This window comes from Yamadazyma tenuis, chromosome 2, assembly GCF_029203305.1.
Source record: "Yamadazyma tenuis chromosome 2, complete sequence".
Taxonomy (NCBI): Eukaryota; Fungi; Ascomycota; class Pichiomycetes; order Serinales; family Debaryomycetaceae; genus Yamadazyma; species Yamadazyma tenuis.
Genome location: NC_089462.1, coordinates 1,025,874 through 1,048,632, shown reverse-complemented (window position 1 = coordinate 1,048,632; position 22,759 = coordinate 1,025,874). Strand labels below are relative to the sequence as shown.

The following is a 22,759-nucleotide window of genomic DNA, read 5'->3' as shown; positions in this document are numbered from 1 at the left end:
AGAGTGGTTATGCTCTAGTGGTCGTTCCAGAGATATCCAGAAACGTATGACTGAGAGAATACATGGACGACACATATATTGAGTTCGTCACAGTTTGTAAGCTAAACTGAAAAAGCTACATTTGTTGAAGGCTTCAGTTGTGATTAGATCACGGTATGTTGTAATCAGAAGTATTCATGATTAGCATGGAAACATCATTAGCCATTTAAGAGGTGAACAGGGACATTAAACATGTGTTGTTGGAGAAACCAATGACGGAAATCTTGTTATCGTAACGTCATATATTAACTACACACGATAGCGATTATGAGGTCAACAAGCATCTAGAAAGCAATTGTTAATATTGTCGTCTTAAAAATCAACCTTGGTATTGCTGATATTGGTTGTAAAGTTCAGAATTTTCAGTGTTTGGCTAATAAATCGAATCGGTCATAGTCCTGAAAAGGATCCTCCGTCTGGGGCGACAGCTTGTCATCACGTAAACATCCATATCGAGCAATTTAAAACGTATACATACTCATTACCAGAATGATAGCTAGTTGATAATTTGAAAATTTTTCCCAGGCCCACTTATATGCTACTGAGATGTGGTTTTGGATTAGACACGTCTTTGGGTTTTTCAGCACCAATAGATACCCTAGAAAGCAGTCATAACCTCAAAGAGGACTAAGTTCTACGGGAGAAGCTTGCGATACTTAGTAGTTATGCAATTGTATATTATGAAAGTAAGTTTAGATTTCTAGGTGTATTAATCCAAAGCTCTTTTTCTGGATTTGAGCTTCTTCAACTTTTGCTTGGAGTTGTTGTCTCTTCTTTCTGTTTTAGTCAAATACCTGAACTTCTTCCGTTTCACCTTATCCTTGTGTGATGGTTTGGCAGCCCCAGTGATCACAGCGTAATTTTGGGCTCTCTTTATCGATTGGTCTAGGATTTCATCAGCTTTACTTAAATCAACAAAGTTAGCTTTAGCTTTGGCTTCCAAACTGATCTGCTGAATGCTGGCCATCATCGGATTATCCATTGACTCAACTGTCACGGTAGTGTCTTCGTCTATGACAGCATCGGTTTCGGCAAACAGCGTAGGATCTTCAATCTTATACACTTCTTCATGTCTTAGTATCCCACGGGGAACCGGTTTGGCCTTTGCAATGCCTTTATCATCCACACCACTATCTTCTGGTCCGTTTTCACTGTCTTTGTTTACCAGTAGATCATCCTTAAATCCATCCCAGCTGTCATCCTCTTCTTCATCACCAGATTCCATATAGTGAGTAATTTCCTTCACGGTTTCATTAAACTTCGTTAACTGTTCTTGTAAATCTTGCTTTCTTTCATCCCGTATTCTCTTTCTCTCTTCTATTCTGGCTAATCTTTCCTGTTCTTTAATGTATACTTGTGCTTTCTTCTGTCTCTGGACTTTTCGTTTATGGAAACCTGTCAAATAATCTTGACGAGAATCTTTATCGAAAACAACTTCATCCACACCAAACTTCTTGCCCTGCTTCTGAATATACTTCTTACCCCCGGTAAGAATTTCTCTATTTGACCTTCTACCTGACATATTTGATAAAGTTAGGAAATGTCTTCGCTCAAAAAAAATTGGTGATGCAAGATGAGCATCGCATCTCACAAAACATTTAATAGCATATTGCAATTTTTCTTTTCCACATTTTATCTTTACACTTGTCTTAAAACACATTCTAATATCAAAGCAACATGGATGATCAAGTAATAAAAATCCAGAAATTCTTAGACCTGTTAGATGGTTCCATAGATGACTTGCATACGAAATTACAACCCATAATAACCAAGTCTCTTGATGAAGTGGTGTCTAATGTTGATTCCCCCATTGAAAAAATTGAGATTTACAACAGCTATTCATACGTTTTGATATCAATAGTTGTTGCTTATTTACGGTCCAAGGGAGTTGATACCGCTGGCCATCCTGTAATGAAGGAGTTAGACCGTGTTAAACTGTACATGAAGAGATACAAAGACTTAGTAAGTCTGCAAAACACCAGCCAACAGAAAAACTTAGATGAGACCAAAGAATATTTGCAGCAAACATTGGGGAATAAATCAGTCACAGGGAACACGATAACACAAAGCATGAGTGGCCCTGCTATAAGCTCTAATAGCTTCAAGAACACTCATAAAAAGTTTACTGACTGAGTGAATAGGAAAAAGTTTATACGTTATATATTCATGTGCATCATTAATAAAGGGGGTAGTATATACTTAGTAGTATTCTTCAAAAATATGTTCTTTCTTCAAGTTTCTTTCCACAACGAAGTAAACCTCCATTACCAAGTTCGGGAATCTAGAATTGAAATAATCATAGAATCCATTTGGTAAAGGACTCATCTTCTTCTGCAAAGTCAAGGGCATATCGTTGAAATGATGATATTTGTTTCTAAGGGCTCTTAAAAGATCCATTAGCTTCTCGGGTTGGTACTTCCTATACTTTCCAAGGTTGCTCATAAATTCGTCATTGAACTTAACATGCCAATTACCGCCAGTAATCCTACGAGAGGCTTTCTCCAATTCGAGTAATAATGGACTAGGCGGGTCTCTTTTCTCTATCTCAAATCTGTCGCTGACTTTCAAGAGAAATTCTAACTTCTTACCCTTAGACCAGAAGAATGGGTGCTTCATAATATCACGCGTATTGGGTCTTTTGTCAGGGTTTTGGTCAATCATGGAAGCTATCAAATGTTTCAGTTCGTACCTGTCCTTACAGTCATCCAACAATGAGAGACTATAAATCCCTTTAACGATGTTACCATCCCTCATATACCGGTCACCAAAAGGATGGTTTCCTTTCGTCATGATATAGAAAAAAATACAACCCAACGAAAAAATGTCGATTGCTTTCGTTAATCGTTTAATACCTCCTGTGGAGTTACTATTGTTGTTGTTGGAAGGGCTGTTTGACCCAATAGAAGAAATAGTATCAGGTGATATTTCCAATAAATCATGATTCAAGAGTAACTCTGGAGCTCTCCAGCCAGACGTACCTGAAGCAGCATTTTGAGTAGTGGCCCTAAACGAGCTCTGGTCGTTGTCAAGTCTCTTACACAACCCGAAGTCTGAAATCAATAGTCTGAAATTGGAATCTGAGTTGTCTTGCTCCTTACCATTATTCTTGTTTTTGACCTCCCCTATCAAAATATTTTGGGGTTTGAGATCTCTGTGAACAATTTTCAAGTTGTGCAAGTAGTTTAAGCCATTGGTTAATTGATACAACAAATCAGAGTAGTTCAAAGTCAAGTTTTTCAAATGAGTAAAGTTTGCACTTATTTTGGGTCTTTCGATTAAGTCATCTAATGATCCTCGACAGAGCTCTAAGGCAATATAAAGAAACTTTTCACTGACAGAACTCTGAGAACAAAAGTATCTGATAACATTGGGATGGTCATCACTTTGCTGTAGCAAAGAAACTTCGTGGTTGGCAACATCATAGAAATCCAATAGCATTCTCTTTACAGCCACTGGTCTATTCTCAAACGTACCTTGAAACACCACCGTACCATGAGACCCGTAACCAAGAATTTTGTCTGAAATGATTAAATCATTTTCAATTTGAAGCTTTTTATTAGTGGCTTTGTTAATCAAATTGCCCATTTTGACCAAACTCTTCGTACTTATTACTTCTTCAGTTTCAGAAAACACAAGTTCGTCAAGCTCATCATTGTCCTCGGGTTTCTTCGACTTGTTCCCTCTCTTTCCACCACGACTTCCTCTCTTCCGTTGTCTCTTCTTTGCTAATTCTTCAATATCCTCAGCTTTTATTGGATCAACTAGAGTCAACCTCTGCATTTCAGAAGAATCTGCAGAACCCGAATCAGTAACTCCGTTCTCCTTCAGAACGATGCCATCCTTTTTGCCCTCGTTAAGATTGTCAGTGACTTTTTCTCCCGAAGGTGGGAGTTTTGGATCCAATTCTCCTTCTTCGGTTGCATTCCCAGCCAATCCATTGATATTATCAATATTGACAACAAATTCAATTTTCCAATTGCTGAATACTCTACGCATTATCCTGACACCCAAAACGAATACTGCAAGTAGTGAAAGGAGTACAGCTATGTCTTCAATTATTCTCCTGAAAAGTGAAGGTCGTGTGTGTTGAACCTTATATGGATGGTACTCTTCAGAATTTGGACCAGGCAAATACTCCAACTGTTCAGGCTGATCTATGGCAAACATGTTCTGTTCTTTATGAGAAGTTGGAAACAGCTTACCATCCACTTTCGAGGCAGTATGAAACCTAATTCCCTCTATGATGTTGGCAAATGGAAGATTTGTAGTAGTCCTGTGAACTACCAATCCTTGCGTGTCAGTCTCAGGTAAACCGTAGATAGTGGTCCCATCATCAATACCATAATCAACCAAAATATCCTTGAACTTAGAAACTGGCTGGTACATTGTGTCAGCATTCAAGTGATGAAATTTGTGAATTCCATTGATAAATTGGTCATTAGCGTTGTCACTCACATCAAGATACCTCAAATGGTATAAATCTTGCAAGTCACGAATGTCATTGTCCGCTTTGAACAAGGACATTTGATAGTGTGCAATGGGTGCAGACTTTATCAAGGTTGGGTAGTTTTCAAAGCTCATGGCAAACCACTGTTTGGAGTTTGCAGTCCTGTTGATGAAGCACAAATCGTCGTTGATAGTATCATCATGGTTCACCTGCAAATTGTTCAACACTTTCAATGGATGAGGAAGAGTGACGAAATCGTTCTTGGACTTGGGATTGTTGAATATATCAAAGACATTGACGGTCAACAGCGGAAGTTTGCTTATCCATATTGGGGTTCCTAAATCCTGGTTTATGGCCAAAAGTGACCTATCATGGAATGGAGTGAAATATAACTTGTCCATTGATTTCTGGTTCTGTAGGATCAAGTCATTGTCGATATTATTTGGCCCCCATTGTGTGTATGTGACATACCATACTACATTTGAATTAGACTGAGAATGGATAGTGAGCTCATAGACGGTTTTTCCTATCATAATGCAATCGACGTCGTCTTGACCATATTCGTAGGCGGTGGTTGGCTTTGGTCCGCTATCTTCACTGTCTCCATATTGACCCATTAATTCGCCCGTGTGGACATTGATGGTATAAAGAGATGTTTTTCGGGTACCCGTATAAATCTTATCATCACCCGATAAGAAGAACGGACTTTGGAGTACCAACTCTTTGATGCTTGCCGGTAATTTGTTGAGTCCATATTCAGGAGTAAAATAATAGAGTGACCCGTCATTATATGGCTCTACGAACCATAGAATATTGGTGTCGGCATTAGAATGAGAACCATTAGTTTCAATTTTGATCAAGGGTTCATCAAATGGAAGGGTCCATAGAAGGTTACCGGTATTCCTATCTATGTTATGCAAGTTGCCATCTATGTCACTGATGAGTAAATAATCTGAAAGACTGTAATCCCTTAGGGATCTTAAATCTATTGGAAATATATTTGCTTCATATTCGTGATCGGTTACGATACGAGGGTCATAACTCTTTGTGTAGCTTGGTTTAGCGTTTACCACGCATAGTAGACCCCAGAAGTTGAGTATTAACAATGCTATCCACGGATTCATGTTGTTCTACTACCCATTTAATTGATAGTTAAAGTAAATTGACCTGCAATGAACCTGTAGGAAGAACGCCCGAAAAACAAAAACCTTTAAAGATGAAAACGGTAAAAAGGGGGATGAAGTAAACAATATCCAATAAATTTCCTTGAAAGTATAACTTAAGCGCCTATCTATCCCAGATTGACGCTAATTATGACCTAACCCAACAATAACCACTCGGAGAGAAGAAACGTCTGACAGTACCCTGAATGTCAAGTTGACTAAAATTTTTCAAGAGATGCGAGGTTTTAGTTTTCCTTTTCTGTGGGTGATTATCCCTTTCAAATGCATTTTATTACCTTGCGCAGAAATATTTGGCTAAAAGAATGTGGTAACTTCAAGCGTATTTAAGATAAAAATGAACGATTGTTTACTGTGCCGTAGATATAATACATATTGAACTTAATGATCTTTCGCTTCCCCCCCCCCTCAGAAACTCAATCCTTAATCACCGGTTGGTTCCCTATTCATTTCCCCGGTTGACTCACTATTCATTTCCTGGAGAATATCGATTGTCCTAAGGTGATGGTGGTCTGCAATCATTGTTACAAGACTCAATGCGATGTCTTGAAGATCGTTATAGTCTTTTAGCTTGGTGATATGTTTTCTGATGATGGCTTTGGGGTCTTTGTCTGTGTCCAATTCACTAATTAACTGAGAACATTGATTTTTGATATCCTCTAGCTTCTGCTCTTTAAGGAGGACTGCATCATCATCATGGTGATTCAATAGATCCCGGTGATCTTTGGAGAGCATCAGAACGGGACCCTTCTGCCGAATATTAACAGCTTCAGCCAGGCATTGTGGTGGATTAGCTGCTGCGTTAAACATACTGTCGAATTGACCAATTGCAATAAGCAATCAGTATACGCGAAAGGATTGTTGTTGCTGATAGGAGTAACGAGGTCACCTGGGAATGATCAAGATAGGTATCAACCAAAGGTGATAGTGAAAGTAGAAAAAGATATTATGATAAAGCAAACTTAAAGGATAACCGAAATTCTAAAAATCGTAGCTTTTGCAAATTTGTTTCAGAGTTCAAAATAATGCAGGTGCGGTTGCAAAGTACCTTTGACTTTTATCTACTGAAAATTATTCCACGAGTGCTTGAATATTTATTCGTTTAGTAAATTGGTAAGTTCATCTATATTCATTTGAGCCAACGAAACAATTTCCTGTAGCTCTTGACGTTTGTATGCCCGAATGGTATCTTGTTGATGTTGTACGACATTGTCAACCTTTTGACCACTCTTTTCATATATCCACTTCCAGAGATTGACTTCGCTATTTTTAATGGCGGCTTCATTATTCAACTGATTGTCTACACTTGGAATGAGGTAGAATTTCTCGTTGTTGAATAGGATAGAGTTTTCAACAATATGGAGGGGTTTAGGCATAAGAATCTTGTTGTAAACCTGGATGAATAAGAACATTGTGCAAAATAGGATAATGTATCCAGTTATGAGAGATGGCAACCCTGGAATTGGAACGGCTGACCCCACTATTTCCACCAAATCAGTAAACTTTTCTGAGAATGTGGTATTTTTTGGAGCTGGTGCTGACTCTTGGTTGAGTTCTTTGGTTTCTGCCTGCAATGATTTCTTCCTGGATCTCTTCTTCGAAGGGCTTTCTTTGCCACCACTGCCGCCATTCTTGATGAAGCTATTGACAGAGTCTACCAATATCTTCATTGACTCTTTCTGTCCGTCTATACTACCTTTTTCAATTGGGCCCTTGATCCATGACTTACCTGTCCATTCAATGTTGGTGATGACATATATCTTGGTGCTATTATTTGCGCCCCAATTTAAGTAGATTCTGGTACGGATTTTGAAGGCATTTCCACTTGGCACATCGGGAGTTGAAGTGGCCTGTTCAACCAAAATAAACTTTTCTAGATTATACTCGAGAATCTTATCAGTGATAAGACATGTTGTTTGTTTGGGTCCAATTGCCCCTTTTAAAGGTTTGACATACTTATAGTCTCTAGCGTCACCTTGCTTGGAAAGTCCTGTGATCTTATCATCTTGGATATCAATATTATTCTGGTTTTTCAATACCTGAATATAGTAAGAGCTATCTTTTCCAAATAACAAATTAAAAACAACCCCCAAAGGTGCTTTGAATTCGTCCTCAATAATGAAAGTATCACCTCCCCCTTTTACATACTCATTACTAGTTGGACTATGAGTTGAAGGCCCAACTAGAGGTAATCCTTTGAAAGTCTTTCCAGAAGACTCATTAGGAGTGTCATTTTCTGCATTTTCTTCTTCTTCACTATAATTGGTCAGACTTTCCAAGTGTTCCCCACTTGATATGGTATCGTCTTCACTATCTTCGCCAAGCAGAGGTTCCACTGTAACATTGCCATTTTGTGAAAGGGAACCCTTTCGTGAAAGAGAACCCCTTCGAGCCACTTCATCATTGTCCAGTTCAAGGTTGCTGCGATCCACATCATCTTCTGAATCATCACCCTCACTGAAATCACTCACATCACTTTCGACACTACTGGTGTAATCATTGTTGATGACCTTACCTTCTTCTTTATCTAACAACACTCGGTGCCATACGCGGGTCAAAAGATCAAACGAAGTATCTCTGGAAAGGAAAGTTGCAAAAGTGTATTTTTGATGCAAAGTCTTAATGATCATACCATTGGGGAACAACACAGCGGTAGAACGTTTCTCAATTTGTATTACCTCTTGAAGTGGAATTAATAGATTAGTAACCCATCCTAAAATGTTGGATTTGAAACAAATGTAATGCTCACTCAAATACATTCTTCCTTGAACCAAGATATCTCTCGATAAAGCACATGAAAAGTCATCAATCAACCTATCCGATTTGGGAAGCTTATTGAAGATTTGATGAAACTCCTTATTCCGTTTTTTACTGGCTCTTTTAAGCTTTTCATTATCATGAATAGCAGAGAACGATTCTGTATCACTAGCCACTGTAGCACTTGTACGTCTTCCTTTGAAATCCCTATCCTTAGTCTTGTCCTTATCACTTACACGTGAAACGGTATTAACCAAGGTGTCCTTTTTGGAGTTCTTGAAATCATTCAAAGATAAGTTGCCGTTACCCAACGTGCTTAACGGACTTTCTCTTATGGAAGCAAAATGGATACTATTAGGTGATAATTGAGAAGCAAGTCCTGGAGTTGTACTATGGTCGGTACCATTTACGTTCACGGAAACGGTCATATTGTTAATGCTTTTGGACTCTTCTATACTATCTTCCTGGTCATTGATCAAGGCATCCAACTTCTTACTAAAGGACGAAAAGTTGTCAGTCTCTTCACCACTTGCTTGGACCGGGCTCACATGAGAGTGCATTTCAGTGCTCCGCAGTTTATCTTTGTGGGTGATGAGGTTTGCGGTGTTGTGGGCAATATTCAATATCGACGAGAAAAGCCCTGAATCTTCTGGTGACTTACTCCTATTAGAATTAATAGGTTTGATTTCCTGATCTATGATTGACTCTGCAGTGTTATCTGTGGGCAGATGTGGCCAATCAACTTTCACAGACAAGAATTGTTGACTATTTGGACGTGTGTCTTTATGAATAGAATTTTTGGTATGGGTTTGTACGGGAAGCGAAAGCTCCGTAAGAATGGGTCTACCGGATTCATCATACGAAGGCTTTAAGGAATTTGATCGAGATCGATTTCGAAGCCTCGTAGTCAATGAGGAATTGGACCTATTACGTAGGTCTTTGTCAACAGGATCACTGGTTTTCATGGATGTAGAGCAAGTAGAATCAACTACTCAGATTACTCCTAAATTTTAAAATTTCACAAAATGCGCACGTACAAGATTATTTTATTACAGATTAATTGTTCATACATAAACATTATTTTTAGTACAAGTACCTAAAGTTTGGGTTCTTGTCTCCGGCCAAAATCTGATCTCTCTCACTCAAGGCATTAAACTTTTCGACGTAAGTGTCTGTTTGTTTGATTGAGTTCAATCTTCTGACAGCAAAAAAGTATGCGGTAGAGCAGATAATTGCAAAGCATGCGGATGATATGCACACAGCCATACCAGATCTGTAGACAGGGGCATCCTTGGTCAAGAAGATAAATGTAGCAATAATACCACCGATGTTTCCAAATCCAATCTGCCATGCGGTACCCACAGATTTTCTTAAATGTCCTCCGAAATTTACAGAGTTCCAGCACACCAAGACTGGCATACCAGAATACAATCCACTAGCGATCAAGAAACATCCTCCGTACCTTACTTTTGGGTAATCCGTGGCACCCAAGACCATTGCCAAACCAGTAATAGCAACAACAAGACATAGGATGACAAAGGGAAGTCTAATTCTCAAGTGATCAGAAGTGAAAGCAATGATTACAGAAAATCCAAAAGCAGCAAGCCATGGATATACGGAATGCTGATTCGCAGAGACAGCGGTGTAACCCATTTCTTTAATAATGGTGGCACTGAAATAAGCGTAACCATAAGATGGAATAATGAAACCAAAGTATGCCAAGGCTGGTAACCAAATCAAGTAGTCTTTGAAACACTTCACCACATCGCTGACTTTGTTGGTAATTTCGTAACCAGATTCAGCACCCGAATAGATAGCCAATTTCTTCTTGAGGAAGGTCTTTTCATTAGCTTTTAAGAATCTAGCATCTTCTGGGAAGTCTGCCACAATGAGGAACAACACAAAAGCAAGACCAGCTGTGAAAGCTCCTTCGACTATGAAGATCCATCTCCAAGAGACCAAACCATGGACTCCATTCAAGTCATTGATTTTGTAAGCAATAGCTCCAGAAGCACCACCAGCTAAACAAGTACAGGAGAAGAATATCGAGAACCGCCTTTGGGCTTCAAAATTGGCGTAAAACGACGATAATATATAGAAAAGACCAGGGAAAGTCGCAGCTTCTGTCATTCCGATCAATACTCTGCAAGCCACTAATTGTCCAAAAGTTTTGGCAAAGCCCATACCAATAGTCACACAACCAAACAAAAAGATACAGGAAGATAACCATATGTGGGGTCTGATGAATTTAAGGGAGTAGTTGGAAACCAACTCAAACGCCACGTACGGCACATAAAACAAAGCCAAAGCGATGTTGAACTGATCTCCTGTCATATTCAAATCTTCCTCTAATCCATAAAGTCTGGCATTGGAGATATTCACTCTATCCAAAAATGAGAGGAAGTACAAAAGACAAAACCCTGGGACCACACAAACGTCGACTTTCCACATCAACTTCTTTTGGTTGATACCGTATTCATCTGCAAGCTCTTGTACAAGTTGTTCTTTTGATTTTTCATCTGCTGGCTTAGTGACAGAACCTGATGAGTTGGAATTCACATCGTTATTGCTTTTGGTTTCATCCTCGGCCGCTAAAGGTGCCTCTTTAAATTCTTGTTCTAGGCTCATGAACGACAAGGTTTAGGTGTATAAATCTCTTACAAATGAAAGGACGTCGAAATTGTTCTTATATGGAGTTTTCATGCAAAAGAAAATCGTACAGGCCCGCTAAAGGAGTCATTATTGTTAAATCCGCACCAGCGGTAACGGCGTTCTTTAAAATAGATAAGTGTCAATCCCGCACTAGGAAAATACTACGAGAAGTCCGAAGTGGAGAAGACGGTCTTTAGTACCAACATACGTTGGTACTTATTTCTTATGTATCATGTGTAATCTACTAATTTGTATATTGGGCTTAAACAGTGACCTGAACCGGTAAAGCTTTTGATATTGCTGAGGCGTGCACCGGCAGTTTGCGACCATTAAATTGGTTACAACACAGAGTATACCGGCGAAGAGAGGATGCCGGACATCTCCTTTTTAGCGGGGAGACGCCGAGAAGGTGCTGGGAATAAAGCTCTCAGTATACCACATAAATATACGTAGTGGTGGTCATGTTCAAGTGCTTTGGGGGTTTATAGGGGAAGCTAAACCATAGGGTTGACAGGATTTTAGACAGCGAAAATCCTCCGATGTACTCTACACTAAAATGCGGAGTCAGGTCAATCTCGTGACGGGCCCTCGGGGTATCCGGTTTAGGCATATGTGTTTCTCGGACACTTTGGGCGGCAGCTGGCGCGACAGTCGTGGTAGGCCCACCAAGCGGCCACCAAGCGGCCACCTCCAAAAAATAAGTGGCTGCAAATACAGGCTACCTATCCAAAACCTTCCAAGGGCCTCAAACTATGAGTGCTCTACTAGGACGGAATCAAACTTGAGGAACAACCAGAGCTTCATGTTCCTTGTAGTTGTGTCTAACTTGTGCAGCCAACGGCTGAATCGCACGATGCTCACTCGAAAAACTTCCATCAAATAAAAACCGCTGCTTACTAACATTGTCATGTTTAGGCTTTTAACCTCCAGAATAGCTACGCCCCCTAGAGCTTATGGGTTCGTGAACACTAGATTTATGTCTAACGAGATCAAGGATGCCATTCAAAAAGCCATCGACAGCTCCAAGGTTGTTTTGTTCATGAAAGGTACTCCCGAATTCCCGCAGTGTGGATTCTCCAGAGCAACAATCCAAATTTTGGGTCAACAAGGGGTAGACCCCAACAAGTTCGCTGCCTATAACGTGTTGGAGGACTCTGAGTTAAGAGATGGAATTAAAGAATTTAGTTCTTGGCCAACAATCCCCCAATTATATGTGGACAAGGAGTTTATTGGAGGATGTGATATTATCATGAGTATGGCACAAAGTGGCGAATTGGCCGAATTGTTGGAGAAGACCGATTGCTTAGTGCCTGAAGAAGATGACGGTGAGTTGGACATCAAACCTGCCGAAAGGGGTTAGGTGAAATTTATTATGTATATATTTATAATCACATTCATGTTCTAATACCCGAAAACCTTGTGTATTGAGTCTCTATAATACATGAAAGATCAAATCAGCCAGTGACCATGATCGTGCAATAGGAGTAAGTGTTAGTGAGATGTCTTGGTGGATCTTCTTCTCAGAATTAGATTCAGATCATTCATATTAAGCTGGAATTTTTCATTGGAACGGTCTCCGCTGATAATGGAGCTTTGGCGAGTTTGGTAGTCTTCATCATCTGAGTCCGAGTTCGATGATGAAATGGTGTTGGGAATGGAAGACTTGATGATGAGTTTGTGGAGGTTGGTGAGAATATCCTTTTGTTCTTCTTCAATGTTGAATATGGCCTTATTATTGAATTTTAACCCTGAGAACTCATTCATTGCCGGATTATTAAAAACCGATTTAATTGCAGTTGCTCTGGGACTTAATAATGGGTTGGTGCTATGGCCACTAGCAGCTGGTATAGGAATTGGCTTAGGAATATCCACAGCTGAAGTTGGCAAATTGTAAGGGGATGGCTGTTCAGAAAGAGGATCATCTGGATCCAAAACTAACGTACCCACCGTGTCGGAGTTGCTACTACCTGATCTATGCTCGATGTGTTCCACCCTATCTATTGGGGTCTTTGAAACCGTAAGGTCATTATTTTCAAACTTGGAATTGATATTAAAGTAATCCTGTGAAAAAATCTCATCCTTTATCCAGGGATGATTAAAGATTTCATCGATGGTGATTCTATTGTTGGGGTTGATAACCAACATTTTAGCAATAAGGTCTTTAACCTCATCACTGATTTCATCCCACCAAGGACTTAAAAAGGTGTAGTCACCGTTTAGAATCTTTAATGTCAATTTGCTCGAATCGTCGTCATAAAATGGAGGGAAGCCACATAATATTGTGTACAACAAGCAACCCAAAGACCAGATATCCACGGCCTTGGAGTAGTAGTTCTGCTTGTCTATATCTTGGTTGGCCGTAATAACTTCGGGGGCAGTGTACCCAGCAGTGCCACAAGGAGTCTTCAAATTGTTGATATATCTTGTGTTGGTGGTAGGAGTAGTTTGACTTATTAATGGGGTCAATTTTTTTGCAAGACCAAAGTCCCCTAATTTAACAACACCGATAGTACCGGCACCCAATCCCTTCATAAACGCACCCTCATCTAATTTCGTTTCGTCGTCACTAGATCGCAAAGTGGCTTTGTACTCCTCTGATGACCTTCTAAAAAGCTTAATTCTATTGAAGAAAAGGTTCTCAGGCTTTATATCTCGATGAACCACATTGTTCTGATGCAAGTAATTAACGGCCTTTAATAATTGGATGAATACATGCCGGGATAGGTCCTCACTGAAATAGGTGTATTCAATGATTTTGTTAAAAATTTCTCCTCCGTTACAGTACTCCAAGATTAGGTAGCAAAAGTCGTGATAGTTGTAAAACTCGATTAATTTCAAAAGGTTCTTATGATTCAAATTCCTCATGATATCTATCTCATTGGTGACATTTTCGAGTTGCTTTTCATTCAAGTTCGATTTATTGATGATCTTTATGGCATACAGATTACCATTCGTAAGGTTCTTAGCCTTATAAACAGTGGAAAACGCTCCTTCTCCGATCATATTCAAAAGCTTATAGTTCTTGGGTAAATTGGGAAAGGGACTGAGATCGAATAGGGACTCTTTCTTCTTCTTAAACAGTAAAAGCCCCATGGTAGCAACAAGCGGTATTTATAATAGAGCCTTTGAAACAAGACGACAATGTCAGTGACGATGGAAAATGGAATATTATTGGTTGGTACGTGTATGGGAAATAGCAGAAAGATCTATAAGGTCTATGCTTCACAAAGTTCGTAGGTGGTAAGTCAATTTTGAACTTCACTAGGAAAAAATTCTCCTTGTGTGTTTTCAAATTCTTTTAATACAATTTTTAGAAGTCTCACTATGTTTCCTGTTTGAGCCTTGAGTTTTTTTGCTAAGCACCATTTTGTTAACATTTTATCAAAAATAGTGTGAGTGTGGGGCGAGCGGCCGGGGCACTGATAGCGCCAGGGTCGGTCGAGGCGGCCCCCTGAGGGGTCGAGAAAAGCGCGTTTACGTCATGCTCCAACTTGGGAAGCGGAGACCCGACGTATATGCAGAATAGAGTAAGGTTTTATCTTGACCTTTAGCAGGGCTTCCTACAGCTACGGGGTGGTGGTAGACGCCGGTCTAAATTCAGCCCAGGATGCTAGGACTGCGCGTACGCTAGGCCACTTGGTTACAGCTTGGAAACATGAGCACTGCTTTCTAAGAACCCAGTGCTTTTTTTGCTAGTGGAGAGAAATCCGGAGCTACCACTTATCCACTCATAAGATTGCTGTATTCGACAAGAAGCACCTAACCCTCTTTGATCATTTCCGAACCGGTTACTGGTTTCTGCCAACCTTTTGGCATTTTCAAAGTGCCGCGTCTAGCGATATCATCTAGTATCAATGGAATCGTTTGTGTGAGCGGGGTAGTACAATCAGGTGTCAATAAGAATATCCTGTGTTATGATGTTTCCTATCTGGAGAAAACAAAATGTATTGGCAATCTCGATAAGTTAAACTAATACTTATGTACAGTTTCACCAAGCTAATGATATAGTAAAGATATGAACGTGAAGAAGAGCCTGCCTCGTGGTTCTGATATGTAAGAAGGGAAGAAATGGATTTGAGTTTTTGATCAGGTAGGATTGTACACGGTAGAGAGCAGGTCCCAGGCTAGTCCAGCGGTTGGTGGGCCCAGTTTTAGGGAAAGAAAGGACATTTTTGTGCACTTTATTTACTAGATAGTCGACCATCTGTTCCTTTTACCATACAATTTATCTCTATAGTAGTGTTGTAATAATGCAGGAGGCTCTAGCCTCAAATTCAAGCACGCATCTCACAAACATCTTCTTGTCTCAGCTACCAACTGATTCAAATTGATATCTCATCGCGATTATTTTTCATCTTCATTAATGAGTGTGTCTGTATTTGAGCCGAGTATTCTCTTGAACACAGAGACTTTTGTGAAATTCACGGAGTCAGGTGACTTGAAAAAGCTTCTAGGACAATGGTATCATGCATGTAAAACGAACAGCCATTCGCAAGTGGTTACTTTCCTCGGATACTTAAGGTCCATCACCAACAAAATCTCATCTGAATCAATTCACAATGATCAGATCAAGCAATTCTACCTTGAGTTTGTGGATCCTACCAATATAAAGATGGTTTACAGATGCTTGAATCAAAAGAAAAACAGCATCACGATCCCAACACTATCGATTCTTCAAGACATGGTTTCCTATAGGTTGGTGAATGATCTTTTGAATGGCTTTGATATATCCACCAATATTCTTCCTGGATTATTGTTGAAGGAGGACTCAATAAGGTCGAACTTTATTCGTTTCTGGCTTCATTTGAACACACACATGAACTATTTTGACAGAATGAACTACTTGGGGTTGAAAGTATGGATTAATATCTTCAAGTATATGGCCAATGATCCTCCCGAAATAGTGGCTTTGCTTGTGCAATTCCTTGAAGCAAAGATACTTAACGAACCAGCGTTTAGGCGATCAACTAAACTCAAACTTTTCAATGAGACTTGCTTATTTAACTTACAAGCCAATATGGACAAGTTTAAATTATTCCCTTTATTCAAGAAAATAGTTGACCCTAAAACGGGAATCTTATTTTTGGATGCACCCAATACCACGGCGACTGTGAATAACAAAACTTTCAGAATCAATAACAAAGTTTTATATAATCTTTTGACATTTGTGAAGTTGGACTCTATCAGTAAAGTCAATTTGGTGCACTTGATTTTATCCAAAGATTACAAACTCATTGATCCATACATGAACCGCTTATTGATCAATGGAGGTTATCATGATCCTAATTTGACTAGCTGGTACCTTAGTCATACTTTGTTGTATACAAAAATCCTCCAGTTACCCACATATGATTTACAAAACGTCTTATTAAAACCATTGTCCAAAGCCAGTTTGACCAAAGGTATCAAATCAAAATCAAATCTTATTATCCAGCTTAACTTGCAGATTATTTATTTGATGTTGAAGAAACTAGATCATATTGAAGACCAATTGGTGATCAACAGCGTATTCAAGAATCTACCAGAATTGAGTGATTTAATCATCAGCAGTAACGTTCAAACCGTCAACTTGATGGTGTTGAAAATCCTTGAAATATATTCCAAGTATCAAAACTCCTTGAACACCTCATTGAACAAGTACGTTAGTACCATTTTAAGTGAGGCCACGGAGAACTTCACTAAGTTAAACTTAATCAAATTGAACTTCATAATATCCATCCAGTTAAACTTATCTAATAAGTTTGACCTCAAGCAAAATAGCTTGATATTGAAACTAGTCAAGTTCTCAATCATTGACAAGAATGCATCATTCTTTCATGATATGATCAACAAGCTTGTTGAGATTCCTAAAGTGACATTATTGAACCCTATGTACTCATTGCTTTACAGTCAAGTCCCAGAAGAATTATTGCCTTCTTTGAATGAGCTGTTAACAAGACTCAATAACCCATATCTGTATTATGACTTACCCATTGAAACAAATGTCTTTGTCAAGATTTTGGTAGAACAATTCTCCATTTACTTCAAGAAGAACAACAATAGTGGTCTAGAATGGTTTGAAAAGTTTCTTACCAATCTTTGCATTATAGGTGAGGATTTCAATCAATTAAAGATGTTACTTGATCATTTTGGTATCAAGTGTAACCCAACTCTCCAAAACATTGAAGATCCCAGCATCATAAAGAATGATTTTGAACTTTTGTCAGTGATTTATAACATCAAATTATCCACCAGTGAAAACTATATTGTGGATGCATTTGGGAGGTTACAAAACTACACTGTATCGAACTCAGAATTTGTTCTGAACTTCTCCAACTTATCTTTTTTCAAGCTTCTAGCTTTTGAGGATGACTTCAAGTTGCAGTGCTTCAATCAGTTGATAAAGCCATTGGAAATTGACTTCAACTCAGAGATTAAAAGTTATGTGTTTGAGAAATTGAAGTCCACAAGTAGCTTTTCAGCCTTGAGCTGGATTCTTAATGAAGAGCAATTAAATTACCAAGGATTCAACGAAGATATTCAGTTGGTCAACTTTGAACTTTTGATTTCAAGAAATCAGAAACCAAACATCGAGATTGAAAAGCTTTTTCGGTTCAATAACGACAAGAAGTATGATATAATCAAGTTCTTGTTGACACCTGATAACGTGTCAAAACACATTGGTAAGATCATTGTATCAGGTAAACTTGAATTATTGAATGAAATTGAACTAGATTGTTCTCTGATTCAGTACTTGAACCAGTTGGATTTATCTAATATTGAATTGTGCAAAATTGGGGCTGCCCTTTTACCAACAGAAAGTTTAGCTGACTTCTACAAAAACATAAATGTGTCGGAAACAGGTTTGTCCTTCTACCAATTCCTTCAATTGGTATGGAAATCTTTACCGTTCAGGAGCTTTGACTCAGATATCGTGGTTTCTTTACTTCAAAAGGCATCTAATTATTCGGATACCTTTTGTCCTGCCTTTGTCAACGTCTTAAATGAATTGAAAGTGCACAACAAAGAATGGCTTTCAAATTCAATGATTTATATCACCAAGCAGTTTGCGGAAAGAGACGAATTATCAGATGAGTTCTACGACTTCCTAGAACAATATATCAAACTTTTGCCAGTGAGCGTACCTGTCAATGTCATCAATTCCCAATTGGAAGTGTTGTTGAGTTCAAAGTATATCAATTCCAAGTTTCTCAGTTACATGAACAGCGTCATTTTGTCAGAGCCCAGAATTGATTTCGACAAAATGTTAACATTGTTCATGAACAATCCGAACAACTGCTTGAATGAGTTCTCACACCCATCCAAACAGTTTACCAGAATTGAGTCTAGTTTAGTTGTTTACAACTTATTCAATTTGGGTGCCAGTCACAGTGTTCTCAACAACTTAATATACTGGTACAATGGTTCCATAGCATTTGAAGATTTGATCATTAAGAAAATTCTTGTGAAAATGGAGTCCGTGCAACAGAAGAGTTGGATGACTGATAGATGGAACTGGGAAATCAATGATTTTAAAGAAAGTGATTTCGACTTGGTGGGTAAACAACCTTTGTTTTCCAATGATTTGATCTCATTAAATAAGAACTTTATTAGCAACTGCTCGAAAAACTATCAACCGTTGGATGTTCCAAGCCAATACAAAGAAATTGTTGATTTCGTTAACAAGAACTACTTCAAGGTCAATTATGAGTATTCGGAAACTGTATATGATTACGAGTTTCTTCTACTCTTGACTATCAACAATGAAGAATTCTTCAAGTCTCAAGATGAAACCTTGCAAGTGAATATGAAAAACTTGATTGAATATAGTATATTGGAAATATTGGTGAAGAATTTCAACAGTCCATTGTGCAAGGTCATTGTGGGTAACATAATAAAGAATATTGATAACGACAAGGGTTTCAAGGACATTACTTTATTCAAGATCTATTTGTCCAATTTGTTCAATTGTTCTCAATTGACAGGAGTTCAACTTACACTTTATGCCAACTTGATTCCAATTTTATCCAACCCAGGCCATTTCCTCTATGAGTTGGTGTTTAAGTACGTCACTTCTCATCCCAGGATTGGCCCCAAAGATATGCCATTGTTCTTTAAAATCAAGAGTGAGTCTCTTAAGACTATTGAATGGTACATATCTGGCATGACCATCACTACTGATGATTTGCAACTTTTGAACACCAACCAGTTCTTTGAATGGATCTTGACATTATTGAATACTCCTGGAAAGGTTGAAAGTCTTCATAAAACCATTCTTAAAACCATTTTCATGTTGCCTGATATCAATTACGGGTCTCTTTCCTTAATTACAAGGAATGGAATCTTAAGTTATTTGGAACAAATCAGCAGTGGACACACGAACTTGAAGTTAAATTTACAAGAAATTGCCCAAAAATTAGAAATTAGTGCATCAAAACGTACTTTAGAATGGTCTAATTATGATTTAGTTAATGTCTCAAAGAGACTTAAATTATAATGATAATTATAGACCTATTTACATGCCATTCATATAGTTAGAAGCATTCAAAGAGAGCTTAGACGGGATTACTTTCCGTGCTTCGGTTGATTTCATCAAATTCTCCACGATAATAACATATGCGTACACCTTTATCAAATGACCTCTGCTTAGGTTGTTTAAATCCTCTGATAAAAGACTCAATAGTTCTTCAACATGGGAGAGTTTAGCATCATATATGGATCTGTTAAGTATTGGATACCTCACCTTAAAATCTCTCCATGTAAGGATACTTTCAAACAATTCATATTTGGTCAATGAGACTATTTCAATACCAAATAAAGCAGTTAAATCGAGTTTCTCATACTCAAACCAGACAGAAAGAAGCCACAAATCGTATAACTCCACATCGAGTAAATCACTCAAAAGAGTTTCTTTCACATCATCCAGTTTGCATATGCCACTGATGAGTGCCGAAGCTAGGTGTATTTCTCGAGAAGTACCGTCTTCTATCAATATTGGAAGGAAGCTGTTGGGGGAGCCAAAATAAGACATTTTCATGATTGAGTGACCGGAATCACCAGAATCACCTTGGCAATTTGGTAATTTCAAGCCATGCTTAGAACATAGGTGTAATGTGACCGCCAATGAGAGAGGATCGGTTGGGATGTAATTGTCTTGGTACTTGAATAAATTAAACACGCCCAAAGTAAAAGCACCTTTTTCGGATGGAGGGGACCTTTGGAAATAGAACCTATTTCGCTCAATAGATTGTTGTATTATGGGTGTAGAGTTTGGAAGTGAAGGATATTCCACCACGGGGAAAGTCTCAAACACTTTCTTAAGAACTGTAGGAACCTGCACCATTAGAAGTAACACAAAATTTTCGCATCACTTGAAAGTCCCATAAATAATAATGAGGTTATAGATACCAGGAAACCAACTCTGACATCTTAGAAGCTTTGAGACTGTTTCGTCTATGTGTACAATAATATATTAATACTTACGCATTAGTCTACATGACTGATCATCCGTAATCGTCATAGATATTACATAACAGAAATAACTCCCCTAATTACGTTTGGTAGTCTAATCATCATCTTCAGGAATCAAATCCATAGACATGTCAATCCACAGTACACCTCCAAACTTACATTCACTTTGTCCCAAGTTATTGAATCCGATCTTTTCGTAGAAGGGTACTAATTTGTCTTTACACAACAAAGATACTTTGTCACCTAAGTCTTGGTTACTCAACTTTTGGATGTAATCGTGCATGATCAACGTCCCCAAGTTCTTTCCTTGCCACTCTGGGTCAATTACCAATGAGTGTATACCAATATATCTAGATCCTTCGATGTGTCCGGTAGTATCATCATTGTCAGTGGGTAAATCCATAGCTTCGTTGGTCACTCTGGCAGAAGACATTTTGGTCCCGATTATATGGCCGACCAAAGTCTCCTTTATAACTGAGGACAGCATTGGCAAATCTTCCAAATCATCATCGTCACCTTTATCGAGAGCATCGGAGTCCACTCCATCTTCAAGTTCAGGAGTTGTTTGACCCAGTCTTTTCACAACTTCATGTTTCTTCTCTAATGATTCAGCCACGGAGGGTAGATTAATTGCGTTGTACTTGTACTTGTAGTCTCGAATAAATAACCCAGAGCACAATTCAGGGCATACCGTCAATCTGTACTTAAGCTTTTGAAGTGTGGCTCTTTCGTTTTTACTGAAGCCTTTGGCCTCTAAAGCAATACATTGGTCGACATCTTCGATGGTTAAGGGCCGGATAGATAAATTTGGAGGGAAATCAGACATCTTGTGATTCAGGTCTAACCGCTCTTTGAAGGTGTAACTTTTTTGATGGTCAAAAAAACTTTGCGAATTGACCGCGACTTGCCTCACAAGAATACATTTTGAGACCGGTTAACTTCTAAAGTTGTTTATTGCATTTTTACTGTACAAATGAGGAAACCCTTCAAGGCATTACTCAAGCTCGTTACTTTCCACCTCCTCAGTGGCTTCCGAGATGAGTAATGTTTTTGAGATTTCCCAGACATGGACTATATTGTCATCTGCAACTGAAGCAAGAGTCCAATCTTTGTATGGGCACCAATTCAAATCTGTAACACCTCCTGTATGACCCGCATGCATCATGAACAACTCAGGACACCCATCTTCAGCATCCTCTTGAACTTGTTCTTCTCCAATTTTTGATAAATCCCAAATCATGACTCTTCGGTCTTGGGACCCTGAAGCAATTATACCATCAACGTGAGGAGAAAATTCTATAGAAGTAATGGCATCGGAATGGCCCATCATCGTGTGCAATAAACCTGATGACTGACCCTTTTCGCTAGACAATTGACGGAAATCTAATAGATTTATGGTAGAACTGGCATTGCCTATACTGATAAGGTTGGACGAAAATGGAGAGAAAGACAATGTATTGATACCTTTCAGTTCATCTCCATAAAACTCTAATACGGGTTTGCTGGATGTTCTTATATCAAAAATCTTGAAGTGTTTGTCATCCGAAACCGATCCAAGTAAATTCTCATTGAATGGGTGCCATTTGACATCATTGACGATATCATTGTGATCTTCAAGCTTGATGATTGTGGTTACTCTTTCGCCTGCTATTTCAATTACCTGTACTTTTTTGTCATCAGCTCCAGTAGCGAGATAGCCTCTCTTGAAGGTGTTCCAAGATAATCCGTATCCATTATCTGTGTGATGAGTCAAGTGGTGGACACTTTCCTTTGTCGGAGAGTCAAGCTTGTAGATATCCACTTCACCCATACCATTGATGGTCGCCACGGTGTTTGGGTCTTGTGACATGTATCTAGCTCTGTTAATTTCTGAATTGTTTTTGAACTTCTTGGTGATTTTTATTCTAGAGTTCACCTTACTATCCTCAGTCTTCGTTATTGGCAACTGGGTAGACGCTACCTTGAGGAAGTTAATGTCTTCCCCAGAAGTATGTGTTCCAAGTAAAAGACTGGATTCGTACAATCCATTCGAATCGTCTTTATGGTGGCCAGGTAACCATTGAACAGTGATAGAGGGCCATTTTAAAGCTGTCTCACTCACAAATTCGTACATAAATCTGCAATTCTCTCTCCATAACTTGTATTCCTCCTTGATAGTGTTCTCGGCATCAAGTTCTTCTTGAAGGTTTGCAGTTTCCTCGTTGGACATGGTTCCGGTTGGGTTGTGGGTTCA

At 38.8% G+C, this 22,759-nt stretch overlaps 10 protein-coding genes across 10 annotated transcripts; 3 read left to right on the top strand and 7 right to left on the bottom strand. All coding sequences in view use genetic code 12, as the record gives it.

Annotated features, from left to right (window-relative positions):
• Positions 1-748: 748 nt before the first annotated feature.
• PSN45_001798 (uncharacterized protein) lies at positions 749-1,561 on the bottom strand (the record flags this gene model as incomplete). The annotated part of the gene is made up of 1 exon (XM_006689593.2): positions 749-1,561. One exon carries the CDS (start codon positions 1,559-1,561, stop codon positions 749-751), a length of 813 nt encoding a protein of 270 aa, XP_006689656.1.
• Positions 1,562-1,716: 155 nt separating this feature from the next.
• Positions 1,717-2,172, top strand: PSN45_001797 (uncharacterized protein; the record flags this gene model as incomplete). Its single annotated transcript, XM_006689595.1, has 1 exon — positions 1,717-2,172. One exon carries the CDS (start codon positions 1,717-1,719, stop codon positions 2,170-2,172), a length of 456 nt encoding a protein of 151 aa, XP_006689658.1.
• A 66-nt stretch (positions 2,173-2,238) lies between these two features.
• On the bottom strand, positions 2,239-6,477 carry IRE1 (bifunctional endoribonuclease/protein kinase ire1; the record flags this gene model as incomplete). Its single annotated transcript, XM_066157737.1, has 2 exons — positions 2,239-5,471; positions 6,135-6,477. 2 exons carry the CDS (start codon positions 6,475-6,477, stop codon positions 2,239-2,241), a joined length of 3,576 nt encoding a protein of 1,191 aa, XP_066013834.1.
• A 284-nt stretch (positions 6,478-6,761) lies between these two features.
• Positions 6,762-11,052, bottom strand: PSN45_001795 (uncharacterized protein; the record flags this gene model as incomplete). The annotated part of the gene is made up of 2 exons (XM_066157736.1): positions 6,762-9,087; positions 9,521-11,052. 2 exons carry the CDS (start codon positions 11,050-11,052, stop codon positions 6,762-6,764), a joined length of 3,858 nt encoding a protein of 1,285 aa, XP_066013833.1.
• Positions 11,053-11,983: 931 nt separating this feature from the next.
• GRX5 (monothiol glutaredoxin grx5) lies at positions 11,984-12,436 on the top strand (the record flags this gene model as incomplete). The annotated part of the gene is made up of 1 exon (XM_006689600.1): positions 11,984-12,436. One exon carries the CDS (start codon positions 11,984-11,986, stop codon positions 12,434-12,436), a length of 453 nt encoding a protein of 150 aa, XP_006689663.1.
• Positions 12,437-12,567: 131 nt separating this feature from the next.
• Positions 12,568-14,169, bottom strand: PSN45_001793 (uncharacterized protein; the record flags this gene model as incomplete). The annotated part of the gene is made up of 1 exon (XM_006690298.1): positions 12,568-14,169. One exon carries the CDS (start codon positions 14,167-14,169, stop codon positions 12,568-12,570), a length of 1,602 nt encoding a protein of 533 aa, XP_006690361.1.
• A 1,270-nt stretch (positions 14,170-15,439) lies between these two features.
• PSN45_001792 (uncharacterized protein) lies at positions 15,440-19,552 on the top strand (the record flags this gene model as incomplete). The annotated part of the gene is made up of 1 exon (XM_006689601.2): positions 15,440-19,552. One exon carries the CDS (start codon positions 15,440-15,442, stop codon positions 19,550-19,552), a length of 4,113 nt encoding a protein of 1,370 aa, XP_006689664.1.
• An 18-nt stretch (positions 19,553-19,570) lies between these two features.
• On the bottom strand, positions 19,571-20,398 carry PSN45_001791 (uncharacterized protein; the record flags this gene model as incomplete). Its single annotated transcript, XM_066157735.1, has 1 exon — positions 19,571-20,398. One exon carries the CDS (start codon positions 20,396-20,398, stop codon positions 19,571-19,573), a length of 828 nt encoding a protein of 275 aa, XP_066013832.1.
• A 222-nt stretch (positions 20,399-20,620) lies between these two features.
• On the bottom strand, positions 20,621-21,352 carry PSN45_001790 (uncharacterized protein; the record flags this gene model as incomplete). Its single annotated transcript, XM_066157734.1, has 1 exon — positions 20,621-21,352. The coding sequence occupies one exon, from the start codon at positions 21,350-21,352 to the stop codon at positions 20,621-20,623; it is 732 nt and encodes a 243-aa protein (XP_066013831.1).
• A 168-nt stretch (positions 21,353-21,520) lies between these two features.
• Positions 21,521-22,735, bottom strand: HAT2 (Histone acetyltransferase type B subunit 2; the record flags this gene model as incomplete). Its single annotated transcript, XM_066157733.1, has 1 exon — positions 21,521-22,735. One exon carries the CDS (start codon positions 22,733-22,735, stop codon positions 21,521-21,523), a length of 1,215 nt encoding a protein of 404 aa, XP_066013830.1.
• Between the last annotated feature and the right edge of the window lie 24 nt (positions 22,736-22,759).